The sequence below is a fragment of the Schistocerca americana genome, chromosome 10 (assembly GCF_021461395.2).
Source record: "Schistocerca americana isolate TAMUIC-IGC-003095 chromosome 10, iqSchAmer2.1, whole genome shotgun sequence".
Taxonomy (NCBI): domain Eukaryota; kingdom Metazoa; phylum Arthropoda; class Insecta; order Orthoptera; family Acrididae; genus Schistocerca; species Schistocerca americana.
The window spans coordinates 66,677,085-66,703,629 of record NC_060128.1 but is presented as its reverse complement, the minus strand read 5'-3'; the positions used below and the strand labels follow the sequence as shown (position 1 = coordinate 66,703,629).

The following is a 26,545-nucleotide window of genomic DNA, read 5'->3' as shown; positions in this document are numbered from 1 at the left end:
TCTCGGGTGAATCCCTGCTTTAGGAACCGTTAGTAGTGGCTGCCCTGTCTCGACCTACGATTTACTCTACCGCAGTACACGATCCACCTCTCATCTGGAGTTACCAGCCGTTCCAGAAATGGAGCGTTCTGCTTGCGTCTCAATAAAGTGTCACAGATGTATACGCGCTGAATCCAATTCGCTTCATTCAGTTCGTGAAGAACCCATACATCGCAAATATTTACGTAAGCCAGTTTCTTCAGGTTCCTGGCTATAGTAGTACCAGCAACATTGAGCTCCAATACCAGCACCTGGGTTCTCATTTGCGGATTGTTGACTGTCATGTCGTTAAGTCATTCCATGTCCGTAACCGTTGGCCGTCCAGATTGAGGTTTTGTCTGTTAGGGCTAATTTCCCAGCTCGAAATCAATTAAACTACTTCTGACATACTCGAACCATTACTGCGTCTTCCCACTAGTGGACAGGGCAAAACGGATTTGTACGCCGGAACATCTGGATACGGAACTGAATCATCTGGAACAGGCCTTCGAAAAGAATGGGTACCCAAACAAAGAAATTAATAGAGTTTTAAGACCTAATTACAGCAGGCCAAAGGACAACGATGGTACACAGCAATGGAAGAACACGGTGTCTTTACCTTTCATTAGTAAGGTGACAGATCGAATCGGCAAAATTTTGCTGAAACATAAAGTGAAACCGGTATTCAAACCTATCAGAAAAATCGGACAAGTACTTCGTTCTGTTAAAGATAGAAGGCCATCATTATCATCTAGTGGTGTGTATAAAATTCCGTGTACTTGTGGCAAGGTCTGTATTGGTACTACGAAAAGAAATCAGGACGCGCTCAGTGTAAAGACACTTCAACTATCAAGATATTAACAGTAAATTTTCAGAGTGTTCGGAATAAAGTTCCTGAATTTACTGCCCTCCAGGAAGCGTGTGGCGCGCAAATTATTCTCGAGACTGAGACCTGGCTGAACCCTGAGATAGGAGGTTCTGAAATATTTAGTGAGGGTTGGAACGTGCATCGGAAAGACAGATTAGACACCGTAGGAGGTGGTGTCTTCATTGCAGTTGACAAAAATAATGTCTACTGAGGTCGAAGTAGAGTGTGATTGTGAAGTTATCTGGACACATTTAACAGGGCTACGGGAAACAAGGTACTGGTGGTATAGACAAGCCGTCGTGTGAATTACTTTTGAACGCATTATCCGAAAACTGTCTTGAGCAGCTAAATCGATCGCCAACGCGTAATGGAAATATTTTAGATCTGGTAGCCAATAAACAGACCAGACCTCATCGACGGTGTCAGTGTTGAGACAGGGATTAGTGGTCATGATGTTGTCATTACGACTATGGTTACGAAAGTTAAAAAGTCGGTCAAGAAGGCTAAGAGAATATTCTTACTAGAAAGAGCAGATAAGCAGTTGTTAGCATCCCACTTAGTAAATGAATCGACTTCATTTACTTCCGGTACGATGGACGTGGAAGAATTATGGGCAAATTTTAAACACATTGTAAATCACGCATTGGACAAGTATGTGCCGAAAATTTGGGTTGCGGACGGAAAAGACCCACCGTAGTTTAACAACGCAATTCGGAGAATGCTAAGGAAGCAAAAGCAGTTGCACTCGCGGTACAAGAAAGATCGGGAGAATGAGGACAGGCAAAAGTTAGTAGAGATTCGTGCTGTTGTAAAAAGAGCGATGCGCGAACCATTCAACCACTACCACCGTCATACCTTAGCAAAAGATCTTGCTGAAAACCCAAGGAAATTCTGGTATTACGTAAAATCATTAAGCGGGTCGAATGCTTCCATCCAGTCACTCACTGATCAGTCTGGCCTGGCAACGGAAGACAGCAAAACGAAAACCGAAATTTTAAATTTAGCATTTGAGTAATCTTTCACGCAGGAGGATCGTACAAAGATACCGCCGTTTGAGTCTCGTACAGATTCCCGTATTGAGGACATAGTGATAGACATTCCTGGGGTTGTAAAGCAGCTGAATGGGTTGAAAATAAACAAATCGCCAAGTCCTGATGGGATTCCAATTCGGTTTTACAGAGAGTACTCTACTGCATTTGCTCCTTACTTAGCTTGCATTTTTCGCGAATCTCTTGCCCAACGTAAAGTCCCGAGCGACTGGAAAAAAGCGCAGGTAACGCCTGTATATAAGAAGGGTAGGCGGACGGATCCTCAAAATTACAGACCAATATCCTTAACATCGGTTTGTTGCAGGATTCTCGAACATATTCTCAGTTAGAATACAATGAATTTCCTTGAGACAGAGAAGTTGCTGTCCCTGCATCGGCACGGCTTTAGAAAGCATCGCTCCTGCGAAACGCAACTCGCCCTTTTTTCACATGATATCTTTCGAACCATGGATGAAGGGTATCAGACGGATGCCATATTCCTTGACTTCCGGAAAGGGTTTGACTCGGTGCCCCACTGCAGACTCCTAACTAAGGTAAGAGCGTTTGGGATTGGTTCCGAAGTATGTGAGTGGCTCGAAGACTTCTTGAGTGGTAGAACCCAGTACGTTGTCCTCGATGGTGAGTGTTCATCGGAGGTGAAGGTATCGTCTGGAGTGCCCCAGGGAAGTGTGGCAGGTCCGCTGTTGTTTTCTATCTACATAAACAATCTTTTGGATAGAGTGGATAGCAATGTGCGGCTGTTTGCTGATGATGCTGTAGTGTAGGGGAAGGTGTCGTCGTTGAGTGACTGTAGGAGGATACAAGGATTTGTGATTGGTGTAAAGAATGGCAGCTAACTCTAAATATAGATAAATGTAAATTAATGCAGATGAATAGGAAGAAGAATCCTGTAATGTTTGAATACTCCATTAGCAGTGTAGCGCTTGGCACAATCACGTCGATTAAATATTTGGGCGTAACGTTGCAGAGAGATATGAAGTGGGACAAGCATGTAATGGCAGTTGTGGGGAAGGCGGATAGTCGTCTTCGGTTCATTGGTAGAATTTTGGGAAGATGTGGCTCATCTGTAAAGGAGACCACTTATAAAACACTAATACGACCTATTCTTGAGTACTGCTCGAGCGTTTGGGATCGCTATCAGGTCGGATTGAGGGAGGACATAGAAGCAATTCAGAGGCGAGCTGCTAGATTTGTAACCGATAGGTTTGATCATCACGCGAGTGTTACGGAAATGCTTCAGGAAATCGGAGTCTGTAGAAGAAAGGAGGCGTTCTTTTCGTGAATTGCTATTGAGGAAATTTAGAGAACCAGCATTTGAGGCTGACTGCAGTACAATTTTACTGCCGCCAAGTTACATTTCGCGGAAAGACCAAAAAGATAAGATACGAGAGATGAGGGCTTGTACAGAGGCATATAGGCAAGCATTTTTCCCTCGTTCTGTTTGAGAGTGGAACAGGGAGAGAAGATGCTAGTTGTGGTACGAGGTACCCTCCGCCACGCACCGTATGGTGGATTGCGGAGTATATATGTAGTTTGTAGATGTAGAAGTGTGAATACGAGGGTAAAGGAGCATAAAAGTCTTTGCCGACTGGGAAAAATAGATAAATCGACCGTTGCGGAACATGCACTTCAATGAGGTGACCATGTAGTTAAGTTTTCTGAAACTACAGTTTTAAGTGCTACTACGAACTATTATCCACGACTGTATAGGGAGGCTATTGAAATTTATAAACATGAAGATAATTTAATAGAAAAGAAGAGGCCTTGAAATTAAGCGAGATATGGACAGTGGCGTTACAGAATCGATAAGTGATTTTTATCTATGACAGACTATTATCGATAGTTACATTTTATCTTTGCATAGCTTTCTTTCTGCTACTATGTGCAAACTAGACCACGCGCACTTTCCTCGGTATTTTGGCCGCTCTCCGACGCCCGACTCGTCAGTCGGCAGGACTCAGCAGGACCAGCCATACCTCTGAAGATGTCCAACGTAGTATTGGACGAAACGTTACAAATAGAAGAATTCCATGGACCACGGCCATATAACCCGGAAGAATTATCAACAACAAAAACAGAATAATTTGTCGGAAAGGATTCTCTTTCTCTTCCCATTGTTTGTGAACACACGTTCACACTGTTGCCTCCAAGGCCAGCCACAAACACATATTAACTTGTGCCTCTATGTCGTAGGGGCGATTAGATAACTGTCTAACCCTTGAGGTGGGGGGGTGGGAGCGGGGGCCTTCTGCACACGTCTGTTTCAGGGTTCGCAGGCGCTGTAGATGGAACGTGCGAGCAAAACGAACGAACTTATGAAATAACCCTAAACAATGAAAGCTGGAATAATTCCGCATTCTGTCGACCTCACTCACATCATTACATCAGCAATGAAGAAGCGTATGCGCCATGGAGAACGTGTCGTTCGGCACGAGAACGAGAGCTAACGTTTTAAGCGTTTGGCTGCGGTCAGCCCCTGCCCCGGTAGGCTACCCGCCACGCGGTGCGGTTTTGCGGTTGCCCTACATACGGCTGCAGGCGGAATGACATTTCCCATCTCGCTTTCGCTTCACCCTTTCGACAGTGTAATGCTTGGCTCCTCTTGAGTACGAGTTGCGGAAAAATGAGCTCTCGAAATACCGGTTCAACGATTTAACCTCAGCTGTGTGCTTCATTTTTAGGTAAAACGAGAGTCGTTTATGAAATACTGATGGATTCCAAGGGAGGCCATTTTGTCAATAACGCGAATAAAATATTTATTTACATGTAAGTTATTTTCTTTTGTTGGTGCCCTGATTCCTACTGATCTGGTGCAACTCTCCAGACTAGTCAATGCTATGCAAGACTTCATCTTTGCATTACTTCCGCAATCCACATCCGTCTGAATGTGCTGACTCTATTCATCTCATTATCTATCTCTACAATTTTTACCCCCCCCCCCCCCCACTCCCTTTCACATTTCCCTCCGTTACGAAATTTAGTATTCCTTAATGTCCCAGGATGTTTTGAATCAACCAATCCAGTCTTTTAATAGAGTTAAGCCATAAATTTCTAATGTGTGTACGTCTTCATTAGTTATCTCATCTAATTGAGTCAGCATTCTTCTGTAATGTCACATATGAAGCGTTTTTCTCTTTATGTGTACAGTGTAAGAATGCCTTAGGCACAAATATTGTAGGATGGGTATAAGATCACCACAAAGAGTGTTTACACAGAATAATCACTTGTGTAACTGCAGCCGACTCAAATTTGATTAACATCTGGCTTAAATAATTATTTTTTCATGATTGCACATAAATGCACAACACCCAATACTGCAACACTATGAAAGGGACACAAAATACTGACATTCTGAGATCTTGGCTTTTCTCACGGATACCACGCTCAGCATTTCGACGACACTCGTCCTCATCACGTGATACCTGAGACTGAAGTAATTCATGGCGTGAAAACACGCAGACTACACACGGTATCGCCGGCCGGGTTGGCCGAGCGGTTCTAGGCGCAACAGTCTGGAACCGCGCGACCGCTACGGTCGCAGGTTCGAATCCTGCCTCCGGTATGGATGTGTGTGATGTGCTTAGGTTGGTTAGGTTTAAGTAATTCTAAGTTCTAGGGGACTGATGACCTCAGATGTTAAGTCCCATAGTGCTCAAAGCCATTTGAACCATTCTGAACACACGGTATCCCAGTAGGAGTGATCAGTATTTTGGTATATGAAAGAAGCGACAATTTTAGCAAAAATCATTTCCCCTACTCTGAATGGTTTCCACGGCAGAGCACTATTTAAATGTCCACTGTTATTTGTTTTCTGCATTATTCAATACACTACGGAACAGAAGTTGAGGGGTACCTTCTAATATCACGTCGGACCTCCTTTTCCTCGACGCACTGCAGCAACTGGACGTGGACTCAAAAAGTCCCCTGCAAAAGTATTCAGCCACACCGCCCCTCTAGCCGTCCATCATTCCAAAAGTGTCACCGGTGCAGGATTTTGTTCACGAACTGACCTCTCAGTTATCTCCCATAAATATTCAATGGGATTCATGTCGGGCGATATGGGTGGCCAAGTCATTCGCTCGAATTGTACAGAATATTCTTCAAATCAGTTGCGACGAATTGGGGCCTGGTGACATGCTGCATTGTCCTCCATGAAAATTTCATTTGTGTTTGCCAACATGTATGGCTGCAAATGGTGTCCAAGTAGCCGAAAGTAAACGTTTCCAGTCAATCTTCGGTTCAGTTGGACCAGAGGACTCAGTCGATTCCATGTAAGCACAACCCATAACATTATGGAGCCACCTCCAGTGCCTTGTTGGCATCTAAATCGACATCTACATCTACATACATACTCCGCAATCCACCATACGGTGCGTGGCGGAGGGTACCTCGTACCACAACTAGCATCTTCTCTCCCTGATCCACTCCCAAAGAGAACGAGGGAAAAATGACTGCCTATATGCCTCTGTACGAGCCCTAATCTGTCTTATCTTATCTTTGTGGTCTTTCCGCGAAATGTAAGTTGGCGGCAGTAAAATTGTACTGCAGTCAGCCTCAAATGCTGGTTCTCTAAATTTCCTCAGTAGCGATGCACGAAAAGGACGCCTCCTTTCCTCTAGAGACTCCCACCCGAGTTCCTGAAGCATTTCCGTAACACTCGCGTGATGATCAAACCTACCAGTAACAAATCTAGCAGCCCGCCTCTGAATTGCTTCTATGTCCTCCCTCAATCCGACCTGATAGGGATCCCAAACGGTTGGGTCCATAGCTTCGTGTGGTGTGCGTCATACTTGAACCGTACCATCAGCTCTTACCAACTGAAATCGGGACTCATCTCACAAGGCCGTGGTTTTACAGTCGTCTAGGATCCAACAGGTAGGGTCACGAGCCCATGAGAGGTGCTGCAGGCGATGTCATGCTGTTAGCAGGGGCTCTCACGTCTGCTGTCTGCTGCCGTAGTCCATTAACGCCCAATTTCGCCGAACTGGCATAATGGATACGTTAGTCGTACGTTCTGTATTGATTTCTGTGGTTATTGCACACAGTGTTGCTTGTCTGTTATCACCGACACCTCTACGCAAACGCCGCTGCTCTGGGTCAGTAAGTGAAGGCCGTCGGACAGTGCGTTGTCCGCGGTGAGAGATATTGCCTGAAACTTGGTACTCTCGGCACACTCTTCACCTAGTGGATATCGGAGTATTGAATTCCATTTCCGTCATGGAATATCCTGTGCGTCTGTCTCCAGTTACCATTCCGCATTCGAAGTCTTAATTCCCCTCGTGCGGCCGTAATCTCTGAGGAAATGTTTCCACGTGAAAGAACTGAGTTCAAAAGATTGCTACGTCAACGCACTGCCCTTTTATACGAGGGTTCGAACTTCAGTAGAGGCAACTATTTATTTACGTCTCGTACAAAATAGATACGTGTTTCAAAGTTTTACTGACCTTCAAAGTAGTTACCAGCATTGTGTATAACCAGTTGCCAGCGATGTGGAAGTCGTAGGATACTCTTAGCAGTGATAGTTGTGTTGACAGTTCGAGCGGCATGGTCTGTTGACCGACGAATTTATAGCAATTCTGAAGCGAATGCCGTCAAGTGTTTCCTTCAGAATGAGATTTTCACTCTGCAGCAGAGTGTGCGCTGATATGAAACTTCCTGGCACATTAAAACTGTGTGCCCGACCGAGACTCGAACTCGGGACCTTTGCCTTTCGCGGGCAAGTGCTCTTCCATCTGAGCTACCGAAGCACGAATCACGCCTGGTTCTCACAGCTTCAGTTTAGAAATCGAGTTGAACTCACGAGGGCTTAAGTGAGGGAAGTGCAGTAGGTGGTATAGCACTTAGCAGCCCCATCAGTTGAACAAATCAGTAACAGCTTGCACTGTATGCGCTTGAGTATTTTCCTGCAAAATGATGGTCAGGTCCTGCAGAAAGTGTCACCACTTATGTCTCTAAGCTGGTCGTAGGTTGTGTTCCAAAAAGCATAGAGACAGAAGTAATAACACTTTCTGCAGGAACTCACCATCATTTTGCAGGACAATGCTCAAGCACATACAATGAAAGCTATTACTGATTTGTTTGCCTGGTGGGACTGCTAAGTGCTATACTACCTACTGAACTCCCCTGACTTAAGCACTCGAGTGTTTAACTCGATTTCTAAACTGAGGGAAACACTTCACGGCATTCACTTCAGAACTGCTACAAATTCGTCGGGCAATAGACGGCGCCGCTCGAACTGTCAACACAACTAGCACTGCTAAGAGTATCCTGCGACTTCCATATCGCTGGCAACGGGTTATACACAATGCTGCTGACTACCTGAAGGTCAGTAAAACTTTGAAACACGTAGCTATTTTGTACGAGCTGTAAATAAATAGTTGCCTCTATTGAAGTTCCAAACCTCGTATTTTGTGTGCACGGTACTAACCCCATATGTGCAAGTGCGTGTCACTGTCGCATGACTTTGTCACCTCTGTGTATATTGTCAGGTTTAGACGTGTACTACAGATAGTAAACTTACAACATTCTATTTTTAAAGTCCGTTTAAAAATACATATTTTCAACACATTCTCGTGTAAGCATTATGGATCACGTCCCATTACATCTGTTGCACACTACACACTAAGTTTTCGAATATCCCATCGTCACCTTCTATGCTTTTGTGTACTGTCAGGAGAACATGCTCCGTTTTTCTGTTCTGAGTGCCTCTGCACGTCCCCTACTGGGGACAGGAGCACCCACAATGCGACCAAGCAGTTCATCTCCCGTATTCACCATTCATTTGCGAACCTCGGACTTCATCCAGCCTCGTAAACAAAAATCTAATGACATAAGATCTTGTCAGTTAGTTAATTCTACCGCCACGACCAATCCAGTGGCCAGGGTGTGTGCGCATGAGATGTTCCCTAAGACGTCTGGTAAATTGTGGATGGGCCCAGTTATGCAGGACGTGCATAGCAGACCGTGTGGGCAAAGGAACGTCCTGAAGGTGTTGAACGAACGAATTTTCCAAAAAACCCATGGTACTGTGTCCCGTCATTCGCTCCCTTAAAACGTTTGGACCTGTCACGATGTTACCGATCGTGCCGTATCAAAAATTGAGCGAAAAACGAACTTGAACCTGGGTTCTGCTGTGGCATGTGGGGTTTCCTGCGACTATTGGTAATCGATAATTATCATGTATGGTGTCGATTCTACTCCGTGCACACGTCGCTTCATCAGTGAATAGTATTAACAGAAGCAAATGACGATTGTGTTTTAACCAGGGACAAAATTCAAATAGTTTGCCATTGCCGCCAATGTGAAGATTGTGGACTCGCCCTATGTGAAAGGGGACAAGTTAGCCACATGTAACGTTCGTAATGGCCGTGTTTCTGGGACACTGATACAGTAAGTGCAGAAATTCATCGCGTGCTGGCAGTGGGACTAGGCTGCAACACGGCAATGTTGTGTGTCTGTTTCTGCGCAGGTTGGTGAACTACACGTTCAGAAGAAAAATGGAAACTTGGAAGGAGACTTGGTTCACGCAATGTGCTGACGACTGTAGACTGTCTACGATAAGGAATTCGACATTTCGGAAGTGTACATTAAATGTGTGCTATCTCAGAAATCATTCTAAATCGGACACATGTCCATATTTAGACTGTTGCTTCAGATAATCGTCCTGTTATATCCCTCAATATTGACCACAGCTCCTGGAACAGCCTATATCCATGCAGTATTTGAGAATGAAAGCACTTAGCGTCTTCCAACGTACTTTAAATATAATTTCAAACCTTTTCTTTACTTTTTCTGGCTTACAACTATCATTCAATTGAGTAAGTCAATATTTGTCGGAAGCTATAATGTTAAAATACAGTTTAATGAATTACCTTTTATAAATTACTTTTGCAAGGCCAAATCCAAAATACAGCGTTATTCTAAATGACGGACTCATTTTCAAAACTTCGTATTTATTCAGGTACAAATCGAAAATGAACAAGATTTACACCAATGAAAAGAGGAACTTTCCAAGATTTTTCATGTTTGACATGAGTTTAATGAATTTAATAATTTGCAATTAGTTTTTAATAATTATTTAATAATTATAAATACGATAATCTCACAAATGTTCAATGTGGTGACCGTTGGCTGCACGGCAAACATCGACATGGTAGCGAAACTCGTCCCACACGCTCGAAAGCGTATCTGCCGTTACTGAGTGCACGGCAGCAGTGGTGCGTTTCCGCAGATCGTCCAGAGTGGTTGGTAGAGGCGGGACGTAAACAGACTCCTTCACATCACCACACAAGAAATAGTCGCACGGTGTGAGATCAGGAGATTTCGGTGGCCAGAAGTTCAGAGCCAGGTCCTCAAGTCCCCTGCGAACGATCGAGCGCTGAGGAAGGGAGTCATTCAAAAAGCCTCGTACATCGTGGTCCTGTTGGAAAATTAATTCCGGGGAATCTTCCATAACTTGAGGGAACAGCAATTTCTCCAACATGACCAAGTACGTGATTCGCGTCACAGTTCTTTCCGCAAAGAAAAATGGTCCGTAAACCTTTGCACGGGATGCGCCACAGAACACGTTGATCATCGGTGCGACTCTTTCGTGTTGTAGTGGTGAATGTGGATTTTCGAAACCCAATATGCGATCACTGTATCTGTTGACTTTTCGACTAAGGTGGAACGTCGCTTGATGGCTAAAAATAACCCGTCAGTAGCCCGTAACCAGAGAATGGTCTCATAGTCATAGTTGTTGAGAGCCTGCAGAAGTTGTAGTCTGTAAGGGCTTGTACAGCAAACGCCGTCTCACAAATTTCCATAGAGTTGGTTGGGGTATTCCAAGTTCTCGACTGGGTCTATTAGTAGACTTACCAGGACTGCGCACAGAACTTTCTCGAAGCCGTCTGACATCAACCAATGATACACGTGGTCAGCATGTGCTTTTTTCTTTGCACACACTCCCAGTCAGCTTAAATTGCTGAAACGAATGGCTAATGCTTTTGGGAGTTGGAGGTTGAACACCGAATTTGGTATGAAATGCCCACTGCGCTGCAATTTGCGACTCAATTTTCGCGAACTCAAGAAAGCAGAAAACCTTGTGTGACGCCATCTCACAAGTGACAGTGAAACAGAATGACGGCCCTACTGCCGCGCGAACTCTACCAGTCGCTTCTGATGCCATCACCGCCCGCAAAATCTTTGCAACTTCCTGTTTTCATTAGTATAGAACTATTAGAATAGTACGTGAAGACATACGAATTTTTGAAAATGGGTCCATCATTTAGAATAGCCCTGTATATGGCTTGACATTACGCACGATCTTACTGACTATACACGGTCCACACCGCCTGTTTTTTTTTTTTTTTTTTTTTTTTTATAGTGTGTAGTGTGAACTGAAGAGATCATCCTTGATGACTTATTCTTCTAGGAGGGGATGTAAGGATAAAGGGAAAACACTTAATTTAGTACACATTCAGTTAGGCTTGGACACGCAATGGGTCCTTCGGCCTGCTGTCTTTGGTGCTGTCTATCTCCTGTGGAGGGCGAGATGTGTCGAGGCTGTTATGTGTGACTGCCTCGTCGTGTTATGACAGATTGCCTATGGGGGGTGAGACGTTATTAACTTCGGTAGTCGATACTTGTGCCATCTTGCAGGGTTTACCGTTCCTACCGATTCTAATTGTCGAACTTAGTCCCTAAGGGCATCGATTTTGTCAAAAACTCGTAGAGCCTTGTCATGGACCTTCTCTTGTATAGTGGTCTCGTGGAGTGCGGTGCGGATGTCGACGTTTCTTGTCCACCATGGAGCTCCTGTGATCCATCGATAGCAAATGTTTTGCAGCGCTTGAAGTTTGTTGTAGTTGTAGACGCACGTAGTTCCCCACGAGGTGGAGCCATACAACATTGTGGGTTCCACCGTTGCCTTACACAACTGGAGTTTAGTCTTAGGGTTGAGATCCTTACTCTTCAGGAACGGAATCAATGACCTGGCCATCTTCTGGGCTGCCGTCTTCTTGTCGCCAATATGCTGCGTAAAGGGTAATTTTTTGTCAAGGCAGACACCGAGGTACTTCACTCCCGGCGACAGTGGGATAAATTGGTCAGCTATTTGGAGTCTGTCGTTCAGATCTGGTTCCCTCCGTGTGAACAGAAAGGCTGCCGTCTTCGTCGGGTTGATCGTTATCTTATTTTGCAGCGCCCAGCGTTCCATTACAGCAAGTTGCCGTTGCATCCTAGCGATTAGCTGGTCCAAGTGCCGTCCAGTTGTCAGAAAGGCCGTATCGTCCGCATAAAAACTCTCCGTAACAAGGGCGACTGTTATGTATAAGTTGAAAGCAGAGGCGAAATGACAGAGCCCTGCGGAATTCCCGCGAAGATCAGTTTCATTTCGGAGTTTTTATCGTCGACTCGGACATACAGTTTCCTGTCCTGCAGGAAACTGTCTACGAGGCCAATGTAACAATCCACGATAGGGATAGAGCGAAGCAGTTTGACGATAAGGTTGGGACACCACACCTTATCGTAAGCTTTTTCGATGTCAAGGAATACACCAATCGTGAACTGCTGCTTGTTGTATCCTTCTTGTATCCGTTCGGTGATCGGTAGAAGTTGAAGTTCGGCAGATAACTTGTCCTTGAAACCGAATTGTTCGGGTCGTATAACATCATGCGGTGTAAGCGTGTCATGGAGCCTCTTCAACAGCACTCTCTGGAGCACCTTGCCAAGGGTCGACAAGAGGCTAATTGGCTGGTAACTGTTGGGTTCTGCTGGGTCTTTACCTGGCTTAGGTATTGGAACTACTCGAGCCGTCTTCCATGCCGTAGGAAAATATCCCTGCAGAAGACAGCTGTTGAGAATTCGGGTAAGGAGCACAGTTGGCTTCCTGGGCAACTGTTTCAAATCGGTGTTGCTTATGGAGTCGTTGCCCGGCGCGTTATTCCGAGTCTTCCGGGTAATTTTACGGATCTCTGCTGGTGTGGTGAGTTGTGGGCGGCTCTACACAGGCGCAGTACGAAAAGCAGTCCATTCTGCTGTAGGGACGGCTTCCTGTTCTTGCAGGCGGACGTCGTGCACGGGGGTCGCTGGTGTAGACATGTGTTCTTGGTAAGTCGTAGCATACAGCACCGCCTGGGCGAGTTCGTCATAGAGGAGGCCGTCTGGTCCTCCACACCGCCTATGTTCGACATCAGCGTGCATTGGCCACTAGCAGACCACAGGTGGCAGCACTAGCAGTTGAGCGTATACAAAATGTGGAAAACAGTGCAGTCGCTGTGGTAATGCAGAAACGGAGCGATCTGTGTGACATCCGAAAGGACACGGCTTTCGCGCCAAGGGTGGAAGCATTCGCGAAATGGCTCTGTCTGTGAAGTGTTCGCGGGCCGCCGTGGTTGAAGCATGCCGTGCCTGGCAAAGCAGCGCTATCCAGTGCCGGCGCCGAGGCAGCTGTGGCGCACCACGGGCTATACGTGTCAAGGTTGAACGACAGCTGCGGAGACGTGTGCGGCCGAACAGACGTGCAACTGACCGCCCAGGTAAACCGAGGGGATGCTGTGTATGGACCTTCGCAGCAAGTACCCGATTTGTGTACCCGTGCTGACTTCTGTTCATCAGCGACGAAGACTGGAATTTTCACGCTAGTATCGCAACTTAGCGTCCAATGAGTTGTGACAAGGGCTCTTTTCAGGTCAATCGTGTTTTATGCTCCATCGGGCAGATGGTATGAACGTCTTAAAGCAAACACGCTGCAAGAGTTGTCGGACGGGTCCAGCCCAGTGTCGTGAGTGTCATCGGGTGGGAGACGCTTGTGAGGCGTTCCCTAGATGATCTCGTCATTTTGACCAACACACGTCTTCATCTATCCCTGGCGACAAAGTGCAGCCCTACATGCATTCCTCGGCGCGATGGCGTCTACCAGCAGGACAATGCAACACAGCCTGCAGTGTACGTGCGTGGTTCAAAGAGGACCAGGATGTGCTCTCCCGGCAACCAAACTCTCCGGATTTAAACACAATCAAGAATTTGCGGGACAACCTCCATCGGGCTGTTCGTGACATGGATCCTCAGTCAAAAAATGGTTCAAATGGCTCTGAGCACTATGGGACTTAACTTCTGAGGTCATCAGTCCCCTAGAACTACTTAAACCTAACTAACCTAAGGACATCAAACACATCCATGCCCGTGGCAGGATTCGAACCTGCGACCCTAGCAGCAGCGCCGTCCTTGACCGAAGCGCCTAGAACCGCTCGGTCACAGCGGCCGGCGGTCCTCAGTCGACAAACCTGGCGAAGCTAGCCGCCGCTCTGGTGTCGGCATGGCTCCACATCCCTATCTGTACTTTCCAGAATTTCACTGACTCCCTTCTCACTCGCTTGTGACGCAAAACGTGGGCCTGTTCAGGACAAATGACAACATAAAAATTTAGATCCATGAAAAAGTAAATTTTCTGACAACGGAGCGTAAATTATTCGGACTGTACTATTTAACAATCAGAACACTTAGTCTTCCAACATATTTCAACATGATTTTGTAACATTTTCTTAACTTTTTCTCGCCTACAGGTGTTGTTCAATTGAGTCAATCAATATTTGCACGAAATTATCTAGTTAAATTGCAAATTAAATGAGTTTGCTTTTATAAATAACTTTTTCTATGATTAAGCCCAAAATTTATTGTCTGACATTATCCACTATTTGCCAAAAAGGTCTTACGTGAACAAATAACGGTGTCATTACTCTTTCCATGTACCTGTTTTGGTTTTCAGTTTTTAAATTACTCATTCGCTGAAGAATCAAGAGCTAATAAAACTGACGATTAAGGTTTTGCACTTTGAATGAGAAAGGTTTTACATGCTTAATATCAAATATGCAGCACGTAAAGTCATTTTTAAAGTAATCGGATTTTTTAAGGTGATTTATAAATGGAAGTTAGATTCATCAAAGTATCAGGGGTTAGAATGTTGAAGTCCGCATAAAATACCATCGCCAGTAAATACGCACTTAGTGGGGCATGCGAGGGGAGAGTGGTAGTGCTGGGGATGACGGGCAGGTGTTGTAGGGGAAATGCCGAGCACTGGCGGGGAAGTGCCCTTCCAAAGTGAAGCCTATGCTCACTTTTTTTTGTAAATATTAAGCGGAGTCCCTCCATGGTCACAGTTGCATGCTGACCACTCAAAAAGATCTCTCACGTCTGCTTTGGTTCGTATCTAAGAAGAATTTCGCTGATAATGCAGGGATTTATTTTCGTCTGACTTCTTACCCATTTGTAACTTTCAGAGTGGCGAATTTTGGGTAAATTCTACACATTCCTCTTGTTGCCGCGTCTAAATTTGCTTCTTTTGAAACACACGACGTAGTTTACAAAAGAATGGTTCAAATGGCTCTGAGCACTATGGGACTTAACATCTGTGGTCATTAGTCCCCTAGAACTTAGAACTACTTAAAACCTAACTAACCTAAGGACGACACACATCCATACCCGAGGCAGGATTCGAACCTGCAACCGTAGCGGTCGCGCGGTTCCAGACTGAAGCGCCTAGAACCGCGTAGTTTACACAGTCTCAGCTCACTAACATGTCTGGTGGACGCAGTTGCAAGATAATTATGAAACAGTGGTTTATTAAGTAAGGAACTGAGGAAAAGTAAGGTCAGTGGCTTATAAAAAGCACATCCTCGGTACATAATACATGTATAACGTCTTCACTTATGTTGTTCCAAAACCTATAGCATTTCTATGTTTCACCAGCTACCGATGACCCTTAAAAATTATATTCTTGTGTCAAAAACCTATGTAGCTCACGGATATCACGTTAGACAATGAAGTTATGCGTAATAGCCGTAAGTTAAAATACTCTTCTGTTTGCGTGCCATTACTTGCCACAGTCTCATTTCAGTATCTCAAACCGTTTATGAAATATGAGGAATGTTGTGGATATTCCACTCTGGCTTTGTCGCTGGAGCAGCAAGATTGAAAATAAGTGTGCTACATCTGATAAATTTTCTCGAGATTAAAGACAGATACAGACCTCCACCCAAGACTTAAAAAAAATCGATAAGTGTTAGCTAAATTTCATATGTAGCAAAATACAGGGCGATTCAAAAAGAATACCACAACTTTAAAAATGTGTATTTAATGAAAGAAACATAATATAACCTTCTGTTATACATCATTACAAAGAGTATTTAAAAAGGTTTTTTTTCACTCAAAAACAAGTTCAGAGATGTTCAATATGGCCCCCTCCAGACACTCGAGCAATATCAACCCGATACTCCAACTCGTTCCACACTCTCTGTAGCATATCAGGCGTAACAGTTTGGATAGCTGCTGTTACTTCTCGTTTCAAATCATCAATGGTGGCTGGGAGAGGTGGCCGAAACACCATATCCTTAACATACCCCCATAAGAAAAAATCGCAGGAGGTAAGATCAGGGCTTCTTGGAGGCCAGTGATGAAGTGCTCTGTCACGGGCTGCCTGGCGGCCGATCCATCGCCTCGGGTAGTTGACATTCAGGTAGTTACGGACAGATAAGTGCCAATGTGGTGGCGCTCCATCCTGCTGAAATATGAATTGTTGTGCTTCTTGTTCGAGCTGAGGGAACAGCCAATTCCTCGGCTGCGAACAAATGCTTGCTGGATGCGTGCTACATTTTCATCACTTGTTCTCGGCCGTCCAGAACTTTTCCCTTTGCACAAACACCCATTCTCTGTAAACTGTTTATACCAACGTTTAATACACCACCTATCAGGAGGTTTAACACCATACTTCGTTCGAAGTGCACGCTGAACACCTGTCGTCGATTCACTTCTGCCGTACTCAATTAACACACAAAGCTTTCTGTTGAGCGGTCGCCATCTTAGCATCAACTGACGCTGACGCCTAGTCAACAGCGCCTCAAGCGAACAAATGTACAACTAAATGTAACTTTATAGCTCCCTTAATTCGCCGACAGATAGTGCTTAGCTCTGCCTTTTGTCGTTGCAGAGTTTTAAATTCCTAAAGTTGTGGTATTCTTTTAGAATCACCCTGTACTATGTAATATGCATCAAATGCAAAATCGTTGCGACTCTTATTTTCACTGTTACTTATAATCCGTCTTGATTGCAAAAATGTTTATTCACATGACCAGTTTCAGTTCCTCTACAACGATCTTCAGATCTGAAAATTCGGTTACAGGAGTAACCCATCCACACTCAGCAACCTTCGCATTGACGCAGCATGTGAAGGTTGCTAAGTGTGGACGGGCTACTCCTGTAACCGAATTTTCAGATCTGGAGATAGTCCTAGAGGAACTGAAACGCGTCATGTGAATAAACATATTTGCAATCAAGACGGATCATAAGTAACATTGTATAACCAGTGATTGCGGTATCCCTGCAGACATTATGTCTGTTTTTTTAAACTATTATTTTCGTTGCAGACTTTTTCAAATTAGGCACAGTATGTTATTTCCATGTAAATATCACAATAGTTATGACAACTAACGAAATGATGGGCACATCATCACGAACCTGACATACAAAGCAACAAGTAACGCAAAAATGATTTTTTCTTTACCAAATAGCTTCTGTAAAATCGTTTGAGAAAGACTGCGGGGCGTGCACCTCGGTTCTGTTATCGCCGACCGGCTGAAAGGTGGCAAACGCTGTCAGCCTCCACTTTCGAACAAATGAGTGAACTCGCCCAGTACTCTGTATGGAAACTGGTCGCTGCACATCAGCCACCATATGCTGTGTGCAATTTTGTTTCATATGTAAAGTAAGAACAAGCCAAAATTATGATATCATAATTAAATAAAACATCATGAATTAAAGTAGATATAAAAACGTTACTACGAGTCTAAGTTTCAATTTAAATTAGGTGAAGATGCCAAGGTTCACTTAGATGAGTTTGAGGTTTGCAACTAAATACAACTACTCCTACATCTAGACCTAATGTTACTACACTGTGCTACATCTCACTGTCATTTACAATGTTTCAGAAACGCTTAGTTGTATCTATGCCCATATGGATGGATGGCTATTGCATTTTGTTACATTTTAGTCATTCCTACCATTCTGTACTATGGAACTAATATTTCCTCATATGCTACTACTTGGCTCTTCCGATGTGTTGGCATTAGTCTGATATTTGGAATGTCCACTTGATCTTAAAGACTGAGAGTAGAGCTGTTGGTTTTCTGATCTGTGATATGAAATTACATGAATTGAAGTACGTAAGTTTTGGTCTATTTCCGCTGTTTGTAAATCACAGCCTATCTTCTGCATTTTCAGTCTAGATGGAAAACGAACCAATTTAAGAAGCGACTGTGCCTGCTCGTTCGCACTGGTTTCGTACGAATTTATGGGATATGCCGTACTAGTCCAGAAATGAAAGTGACAAAAGAAGGAGCACCAGATGGTTAAGTGTTTACAAAAAAATGTGAATTTCACTGTGGGTTGGGTGAGGCACGAGCCATTCACATTAAGGCTAGTTTCCAGGCAGTGGCTGGCACAGGAGGAAGAGTACAGAATGGCAACCAGAGAGTCGATGGGTTGAGTCCCAACACACAAATCTTCTAATTAAAGTTTTAATGTTACTCACTCTGCAAATAACCCGAAATACTGTTCTTCATATTGTGTTTATTATTATTTTCATAAAGGCATGAAGAGGTAACAACTGCAGAAATTCTGAACTGCAAATAAATTTCCTGGTTGGAATCGTAAGGCATGCACAAACACTTCGTGTATAAAATTAGATTTCTCTATTATTTTCCATTTCATAATTTACGTGTGCTATGGTGATATTCATCATGAAACAGGGGAAGAAGTAATTTTCTCGACATTATAAATGCTGCATTGTTATAATTACTTTGTTAGCCTACTTTAATTTTTTCTATAAAATAAGAAACGGTTTACATTCTTGTAATGTTCTCTTTCATTACACTGTACAGCAGAAAACAACATGTAACAAATCACTTCGCCCAATATTGGCGACCAGCTGTATTTTGGTGCAGTTTCACAGGACGTGAATTCTTTTCATCTTTTGACCAGATAAGTTTTGAAGCTTTTTTTATCAAATTCCTTACCTGCCGATAAAACCAGGAAAAACAGACATCTCAAGGTTGCACTAGCGACATTTTTTGCGGGGTGGGGGGGTGGGGGTGTGGGGGGGGGGGGTAGGGTAATGACTTTGATATTCCATTACAGCAATTCGTCTTAATATTGAAAAATCACATTGTATAAATGTGCATTTGATTGTCTTTCCCACGACTCAGTTAACAGAAGAAGTTTATCCTCCTTCATATAAGACTAGTTAAAAAAATTTTGTATAATGTTATTGTAAGTTTCCAACTTCTGATGGACTAATGACGATAGCTGCATGTATTTCCAAGAACTCATACAGCTAATTTTCCTTTGCCTTTCCTTCCCCTTCAGTTTATCGAAATAATGAAAACATGTGAAACGTTACTTCTTTTTATTGATGGTGTAAGTAACACATAAATCAAGGGAAAAAGAAAAAAAGGATTCTGCGCAGGGAGTCGACCCCACGACCCTGAGATTACTATTGTGTACTCTTTCCCTAGCGTCAGCCTTGACTGGAAAGTACCGTAACATAAATGGCTGAGCCGTCGCTCATCTGCAAGAGAAATGCTGTTTTTCCTAAACGCTATGTCATCTGAATCTCCAGTCACTTTCATTTCTGGCCAGTCCCTGCATGTACCGTAAATCTGGGCAAAATCTGTGATGACAAGTAGGCGTGGTCCCCTTGTGAGACGATATGATCAGTGGAATTTCTTCTCCACATTCACGGATCGGTGTGTTACTACATCCCAGTCAATGTAAATTATTGGGGTTGAAATGTTAATAGGTGCACAACACCTCCAGTAGGGGCAATGAAACACTTGCTGAGTATATTCCCAATGCTCAGAGAGCGTGGTAACTGATTGTGTGCTCTGCTCTGTGCAGTACACGGACTGGGAGCAGCTGGGAGATGGTTACCTCAACCAGAGGATGGTTTCGGACGCCGTCGGCGACTACTTCTTCATCTGCCCCAGCAACCTGTTCGCCACCAAGATGGCGGCTCGCGGCGCCACCGTCTACTACTACTACTTCACGCAGGTAAGTCTAGAACCGTTACTGCACCACTACTACTAATTCAAGCAGGTAGGTCTTCATCTTACAAGATACACTCCTGCTCTTTCAATTTACAATACTAGCTCCACAGGAGAGGCAAATGTGGAGCAGATGTTACGCAGATTGATTTGGACAGCGTCATGGAACAAAACGTTAAATTGCGTTAATATTGTTTGTAAAATAATGATAAAATGTTTTGATTGAATTTTCTCATTTGAGAGAACTGAAGTGCGATCTGTTTAATTGTTAAAAACCATTCAACAGCCAAGATCGCGTAAAATATTTTTTTTTTTTCAGTTTGAGACCACCAGTTTCAACATGTGCTGTCATCTTCAGGTCTGTAACAGTTTTAGATGGGTATTATCCGTTTGGCATCTTGCGTGTGAGGATAGCATAAAATGAACATGTTTTACATAAAAAAATTTAAGGTATGTAACTGTACAGGTCCACTTCCGTTTTTATAATACCAATCCAAAACTTTTATGTCAAATGTTACATGTTAATTTACGAGACATATTCCATGTATATGCACTTTCTTACAAACTTGAAGATGGCAGATAGTCTATTGAAACCGGTTGTCTTAAATAAAAAATATATTTTATGTGAACTTGGATGACGAATTGTTTATAAGGATAAGACGTTTTGTGTACCATTTCTGTTTATTCTTTTTTCAAGTTTCCCTCAATAATGTTTGAGTATGCGACGTCTAATCTTTTAACAGTTCAAAACTTAGTCTTGTGAAATTATATATACTTTTTAAATTTACTGCTGTAGGATGGTACAGTGGCAACTGTAGGACATTTGCGTGCGCTTCTCTCTAATAGTGGAATCGAAATGTTTCTTCAAAAAATTAGTACATACCGTCTTCCTCTACGGAAGGTAAGACATAGGAAACTAAGCATAGATGTGCATACGATCCTTACTTGTGAGTTTACGTTTTCGCAGACCGAGGTTACACACTGAATTACTACATGACATTTTATTAAAAATTAACGACGTAATTTTGTATCCACGCTAGAAGCAGAGCGAGATGTTGCAAGCTATTGCTACTACTACTAATACTAGGGAAGAGGTGCCCATATTGCACCGGTACCTTATGTGTATCGCTGCTATGAAACTCGCACCTCTTGTACTATCCGATATTTAGTGATATCAGCGTAAAGTACCTGCTTCTTGGAGCTATATGGCCAGCTATAAGTTCTGTATATTGAGGAAAATTTCTATATAAATACTTATTTAATTTACAGCAGTGTTACTGAAGTATTCAGTTCGTTGTTTATTAGGTTTTTTTTTTTTGGTTACTGTCTTAGAACTCATGAACGGACTCTGCTCTCACTAAGTTGGTTACTGGTCATGAAAGTATTTGAGGTATATATACACATGAAATTTTACAGTTTGTTCCTCGGAATTGGCTGGCTAGTGCGGCACCATTCAGGTGTAATACAGATTTACCTAGGCTTATCCCCAATGAATTACCCAGGTCGTACCTTACCCTTTTAACATTATCATTTAATGTAACCTACCTGGACAGTGGAAACATGAGTCTGAAATAATGTCATGAGACCTAATCTTGTTTCTTTGTTGTACTTAATGGATGGATACGCTTTCAAATGGTTCAAATGGCTCTGAGCACTATGGGACTCAACTGCTAAGGTCATTAGTCCCCTAGAACTGAGAACTAGTTAAACCTAACTAACCTAAAGACATCACAAACCTCCATGCCCGAGGCAGGATTCGAACCTGCGACCATAGCGGTCTTGCGGTTCCAGACTGCAGTGCCTTTAACCGCACGGCCACTTCGGTCGGCGATACGCTTTCTGTCTGGCATTGTGATTATGAAGAACCAGGGATCAAACACCGGTCGCTATCATTTAGAATTTCCAACTAGCTCTACAGTGTATTCCAAGGTAAACTCGGGTCTGTGTTACACACTTCATACTCAGAATCGATACGGACTGTTTCTTGCTGGCCTCGGAAGAGAGTTACCTGTGTATCTCGTTATATACATTTTATGGCTTATAAATGTTTATAATGTAGATGAAACGCTAAATTGTGTTTCACTATTGAAGAATTGAAATAAAGAATTAAATGATTCGTATTACTCGCAATAATTTCAGATGATATAATAGCTGAACGGTTCGAAGAAAACATGAATTTCACTACAAATAAGTACCCCAATCATACAGTTACAATTGGTAGAGACTTCAATCTACCCTCGATTTGTTGGCTAAAATACATGTTCAAAGACGGTAGTAGACAGAAAACACCATCCGAAATTGTACTAAATGCTTTCTCTGAGAATTACTTTGAACAATTATTTCATGAGCCCACACGAATTGTAAATGGTTGCGAAAACACACTTGACTTCTTAGCCACAAATAATGCTGATCTAATAGAGAGTGTCATGACGGATACAGGTATTTGTGAACACAAGGTCATTGTAGCGAGGTTCAAATCCATATCAACCAAAATAAACGGAAAATATACCTATTTAAAACAGAAGATAAAAATTCGCTTGATACCTTCCCAAGAGTGAGTCTCCATTCTTTCCACGCTAATTATGTAAGTGTAGACCAGATATGGCTCAAATTCAAAGATACAGTTTCGACAGCAGTGGATAGATTCATACCGCATAAGATAATAACAGACGGGACTGATCCACCATGGAACACAAAACACATCACAACACTGCTGCTGAAGCAACGAAAAAAGCATGCCAAATTCAGAAGAACGCAAAATCCCCAAGACTGGCTAAGTTTCACGGAATCTCGAAATTTAGCGCGGACGTCAATGCGAGACGTTTTTAATAGTTTCCACAATGAAACATTGTCTCCAAATATGGTAGAAAACCCAAAGAGATTCTGGTCGTATGTAAAGTACACCAGTGACAAAAACCTGTGAATACCGTCACTGCGCGATAGCTATGGAAATGTTACCGATGATGGTGCCACTAAAGCGGAGTTACTAACTACAGTTTCCTTAATTCCTACACGAAAGAAGACGAGGTAAATATTCCAGAATTCGAATCCAGAACAGCTGTCAGCATGAGTGACAGAAAAGTAGATATCTTAGGTGTTGCGAAACAAATCACTTAAGAAAGGCAAGTCTTCCGGTCCAGATGGTAAACCATTCAAGTTCCTCTCAGAGTATGCAGACACAATACCGCCTTTCTTAGCAATCATGTACAAACGCTCACTTGACGAAAAGTCTGTTCCTAATGACTGGAAAGTAGCACAGGTCACACCAATATTCAAGAAAGGAAATAGGAGTAACCCACTGAATTACAGACCAATATCACTGACCTCAATTTTCATTATGATTCTCGAGCATATACTTTGCTTGAACATTATGAATCACCTTGATGAAAATGACATATTGATACATAACCAACACGGATTCAGAAAATATCGTTCTTGTGCAACACAGCTAACTCTTTATTCCCATGAAGTAATGAGTGCTGTCAACAAGGGATCTCAGATCGATTCCATATTCCTAGGTTTCCAGAAGGCTTTTGATACCGTTCCTCATAAGCGACTATTAATCAAATTTCGTGCATATTGAGTATCGTCTCAGTTGTGTGACTGGATTCATGATTTCCTCTCAGAGAGGTCACAGTTCGTAGTTGTAGACGGTAAATCATCGAGTAGAACAGAAGTGATATCTGGCGTTCCGCAGGGTAGTGTCATAGGCTCTCTGCTGTTCCTTATTTATATAAACGATCTAGGTGATAATCTGAGAAGCCCCCTTAGATTCTTTGCAGATGACGCTGTAATTTACCGTCTAGTAAAATCATCAGATGATCAATTCCAATTACAAAATGATATAGAGAGAATTTCTGTATGGCGCAAAAAGTGGCAATCGGCACTAAACAAAAAAAAGTGCGAGGACATCGACATGGGTACTAAAAGAAATCCGATAACTTTTGGGTATACGATAATTCGCACAAATCTAAGGGCTATCAATTCGACTAAATACCCAGGAATTACAATTACGAGCACCTTAAATTGGAAAGACCACATAGATAATATTGTGGGGAAGGCGAAACAAAGGCTGCGCTTTGTTGGCAGAACACTTAGAAGGTGCGACAAACTCACTAAAGAGACAGCCTACATTACACTTGTCCGTCCTCTGCTGGAATATTGCTGCGCGGTGTGGGATCCTTACCAGGTAGGATTGACGGAGGACATCGAAAAAGTGCAAAGAGGGGCAGCTCGTTTCGTGTTATCGCGCAATAGGGGTGAGAGTGTCACTGATATGATACGCGAGTTGGGGTGGCAGTCACTGAAACAAAGGTGGTTTTCTTTGCGGCGAGATCTATTTACGAAATTTCAATCGCCAATTTTCTCTTCCGCATGCGAAAATATTTTGTTGACACCCTCCTATGTAGGGAGCAATGATCATCAAAATAAAATAAGAGAAATCAGAGCTCGAACGGAAAGATTTAGGTGTTCCTTTTTCCCACGCGCCATTCGAGAGTGGAATGGTAGAGAAGCAGTATGAAAATGGTTCGATGAACCCTCTGCCAGGCACTTAAGTGTGAATTGCAGAGTAACCATGTAGATGTAGATTGGAGATGCTATTGTGATCCTATTTTTGTCTACAGCACAATGTAAGTAAGGCTGCAATATATTGAAAGCGGTGTTTCATCAAACTGCATTGACAACAGGTTAGCTCACTGGACTCGCATTCGGGAGGACGGCGGTTCAAACCCGCGTCTGCCCATCGAGGTTTAGGTTTTTTATCATTTTTCTAAATCGTTCCATGCAAATGCCGGGACTGTTCATTTGAAAGGGCACGGCCGATTTCTTTCTCCATCCTTGACACAATTCGGGCTTGTGCTCCACCTCTAATGACCTCGAAGTCGACGGGACGTTAAACCCAATCGTCCTCCTTTCTTCCTTCATTGATGATACGGAAGTTATACCGAACAAACTTAAAACTTACTTCCAGTAGCTAACTGCTGAGTCGAAAGCCGTATTATAAGTTGATCGATATAAAAATTCCTAGTTAAGTGACTCCGAGGCGCTGTTGTCACTTTTTATGTGGTCGAAGGTGCTTACTTTGATATGACTGGACAGTGGCTTGAAGATCACTTTGAGAGGTGTCTTCCACTCCACGTCACACTTCTTGCTAAACTTATTCGCTATTTTTCTTTTTCTACGTGAAAGGCAGCTATTTACTTTACACAAGTTTTCAACCTTGGGTCTATTCCGTTCGGTTCGGAAATAGCCGGGACGCAGCCCTGTTGGACCTGCAGTTTTCCTAGTACGCCTAAGTATGGCACTAAGGCTTGAGACAAAGAGAGCTCGAACCTGTCATTGGAGCCTCATATAGTTTCGTGGATATTCCTCTACTGTTTTTGCATCACCTTCTTTGCACTTGAAACTCCTTTGACTTGACAGTCAGTCGTGATAAAAAATGAGTTGTATTAAGAAAGCATTGTGGTACTGGAAATTTTCCATTGTGTCTAGTATAAGCCCAAACTTTTGGGGGCGGTGGGCGCAGGAACCCTGGGCGCCCCACCCATGAGCCTCAAGGTGTCAGCGACTTCTCTATTCATGGGTGAATATATATAGAACCTGTACTTTTCAGACAGCCATGACTCTGTATTCGCTGTGGTTTAAGTGTACAAAATTCACAAAGGAAAGATGGCAACGTTGCCTATAATGAACCAGTATGTTTTCGATATTGAACTGGTAGAATAAGAAATTTGCTCCTACTGTGAGCTGCAAGAAATGCGTTTATCGTAAATAGTGCAACGTAATGCTGAGAAAAGATGTGATGGAACTCTCTAATGCTTTCTTTGTCCTAAACTATTCATTAAGTAATTATTTTGTGTGGTGTCACCGCCAGACACCACACTTGCTAGGTGGTAGCCTTTAAATCGGCCGCGGTCCGGTAGTATACGTCGGACCAGCGTGTCGCCACTATCAGTGATTGCAGACCGAGCGCCGCCACACGGCAGGTCTAGAGAGACTTCCTAGCACTCGTCCCAGTTGTACAGCCGGCTTTGCTAGCGATGGTTCACTGACAAAATACGCTCTCATTTGCCGAGACGATAGTTAGCATAGCCTTCAGCTACGTCATTTGCTACGACCTAGCAAGGCGCCGTTATCATTTGCTATTTATCTTGTGATGCATGTACCGTCAGACCGATGTTCACCAATTATGGATTAAAGTTAAGTATTCCAGAAGCTACGTACTATTTTTGCTACTATAAAGACCTTGTCCTGTTCCAGACCTCACACCAGCCTGCGTGAGCTTAAACGCGTGCCTTTCGGCTTCCTGTCATAGTGGATTGGCTGTCTTGCCAGTCCACAACATTTTGTATTATAGTATTGCAACAGAATCGAGTTAGAGAAAGTGGAGCACAAATGAACAGCATTTAGCTGTAAACTGTTACAGCAGTGTATTTAACTGGGTGTCATGCATTATATGAATATGCAGGCGTAAGAACGTAAACGGCGGCATAAAAATTTTTGGGTGCAGAAAAAGTATCCTTCCCCTCCCCCCCCCC

General features: G+C 43.3%; 1 protein-coding gene across 1 annotated transcript in view; it reads left to right on the top strand.

Annotated features, from left to right (window-relative positions):
- LOC124552681 (acetylcholinesterase-like) overlaps window positions 1–25,604 on the top strand; it is a gene marked incomplete at its 5' end in the record, with an annotated part of 512,360 nt that extends 486,756 nt beyond the window's left edge. The window contains 2 exons of the mRNA XM_047127002.1: window positions 19,861–20,013; window positions 25,500–25,604. Of these exons, the coding sequence (XP_046982958.1) occupies window positions 19,861–20,013; window positions 25,500–25,604 (258 nt within the window). The remainder of the gene's footprint in view (window positions 1–19,860; window positions 20,014–25,499) is intronic.
- Between the last annotated feature and the right edge of the window lie 941 nt (window positions 25,605–26,545).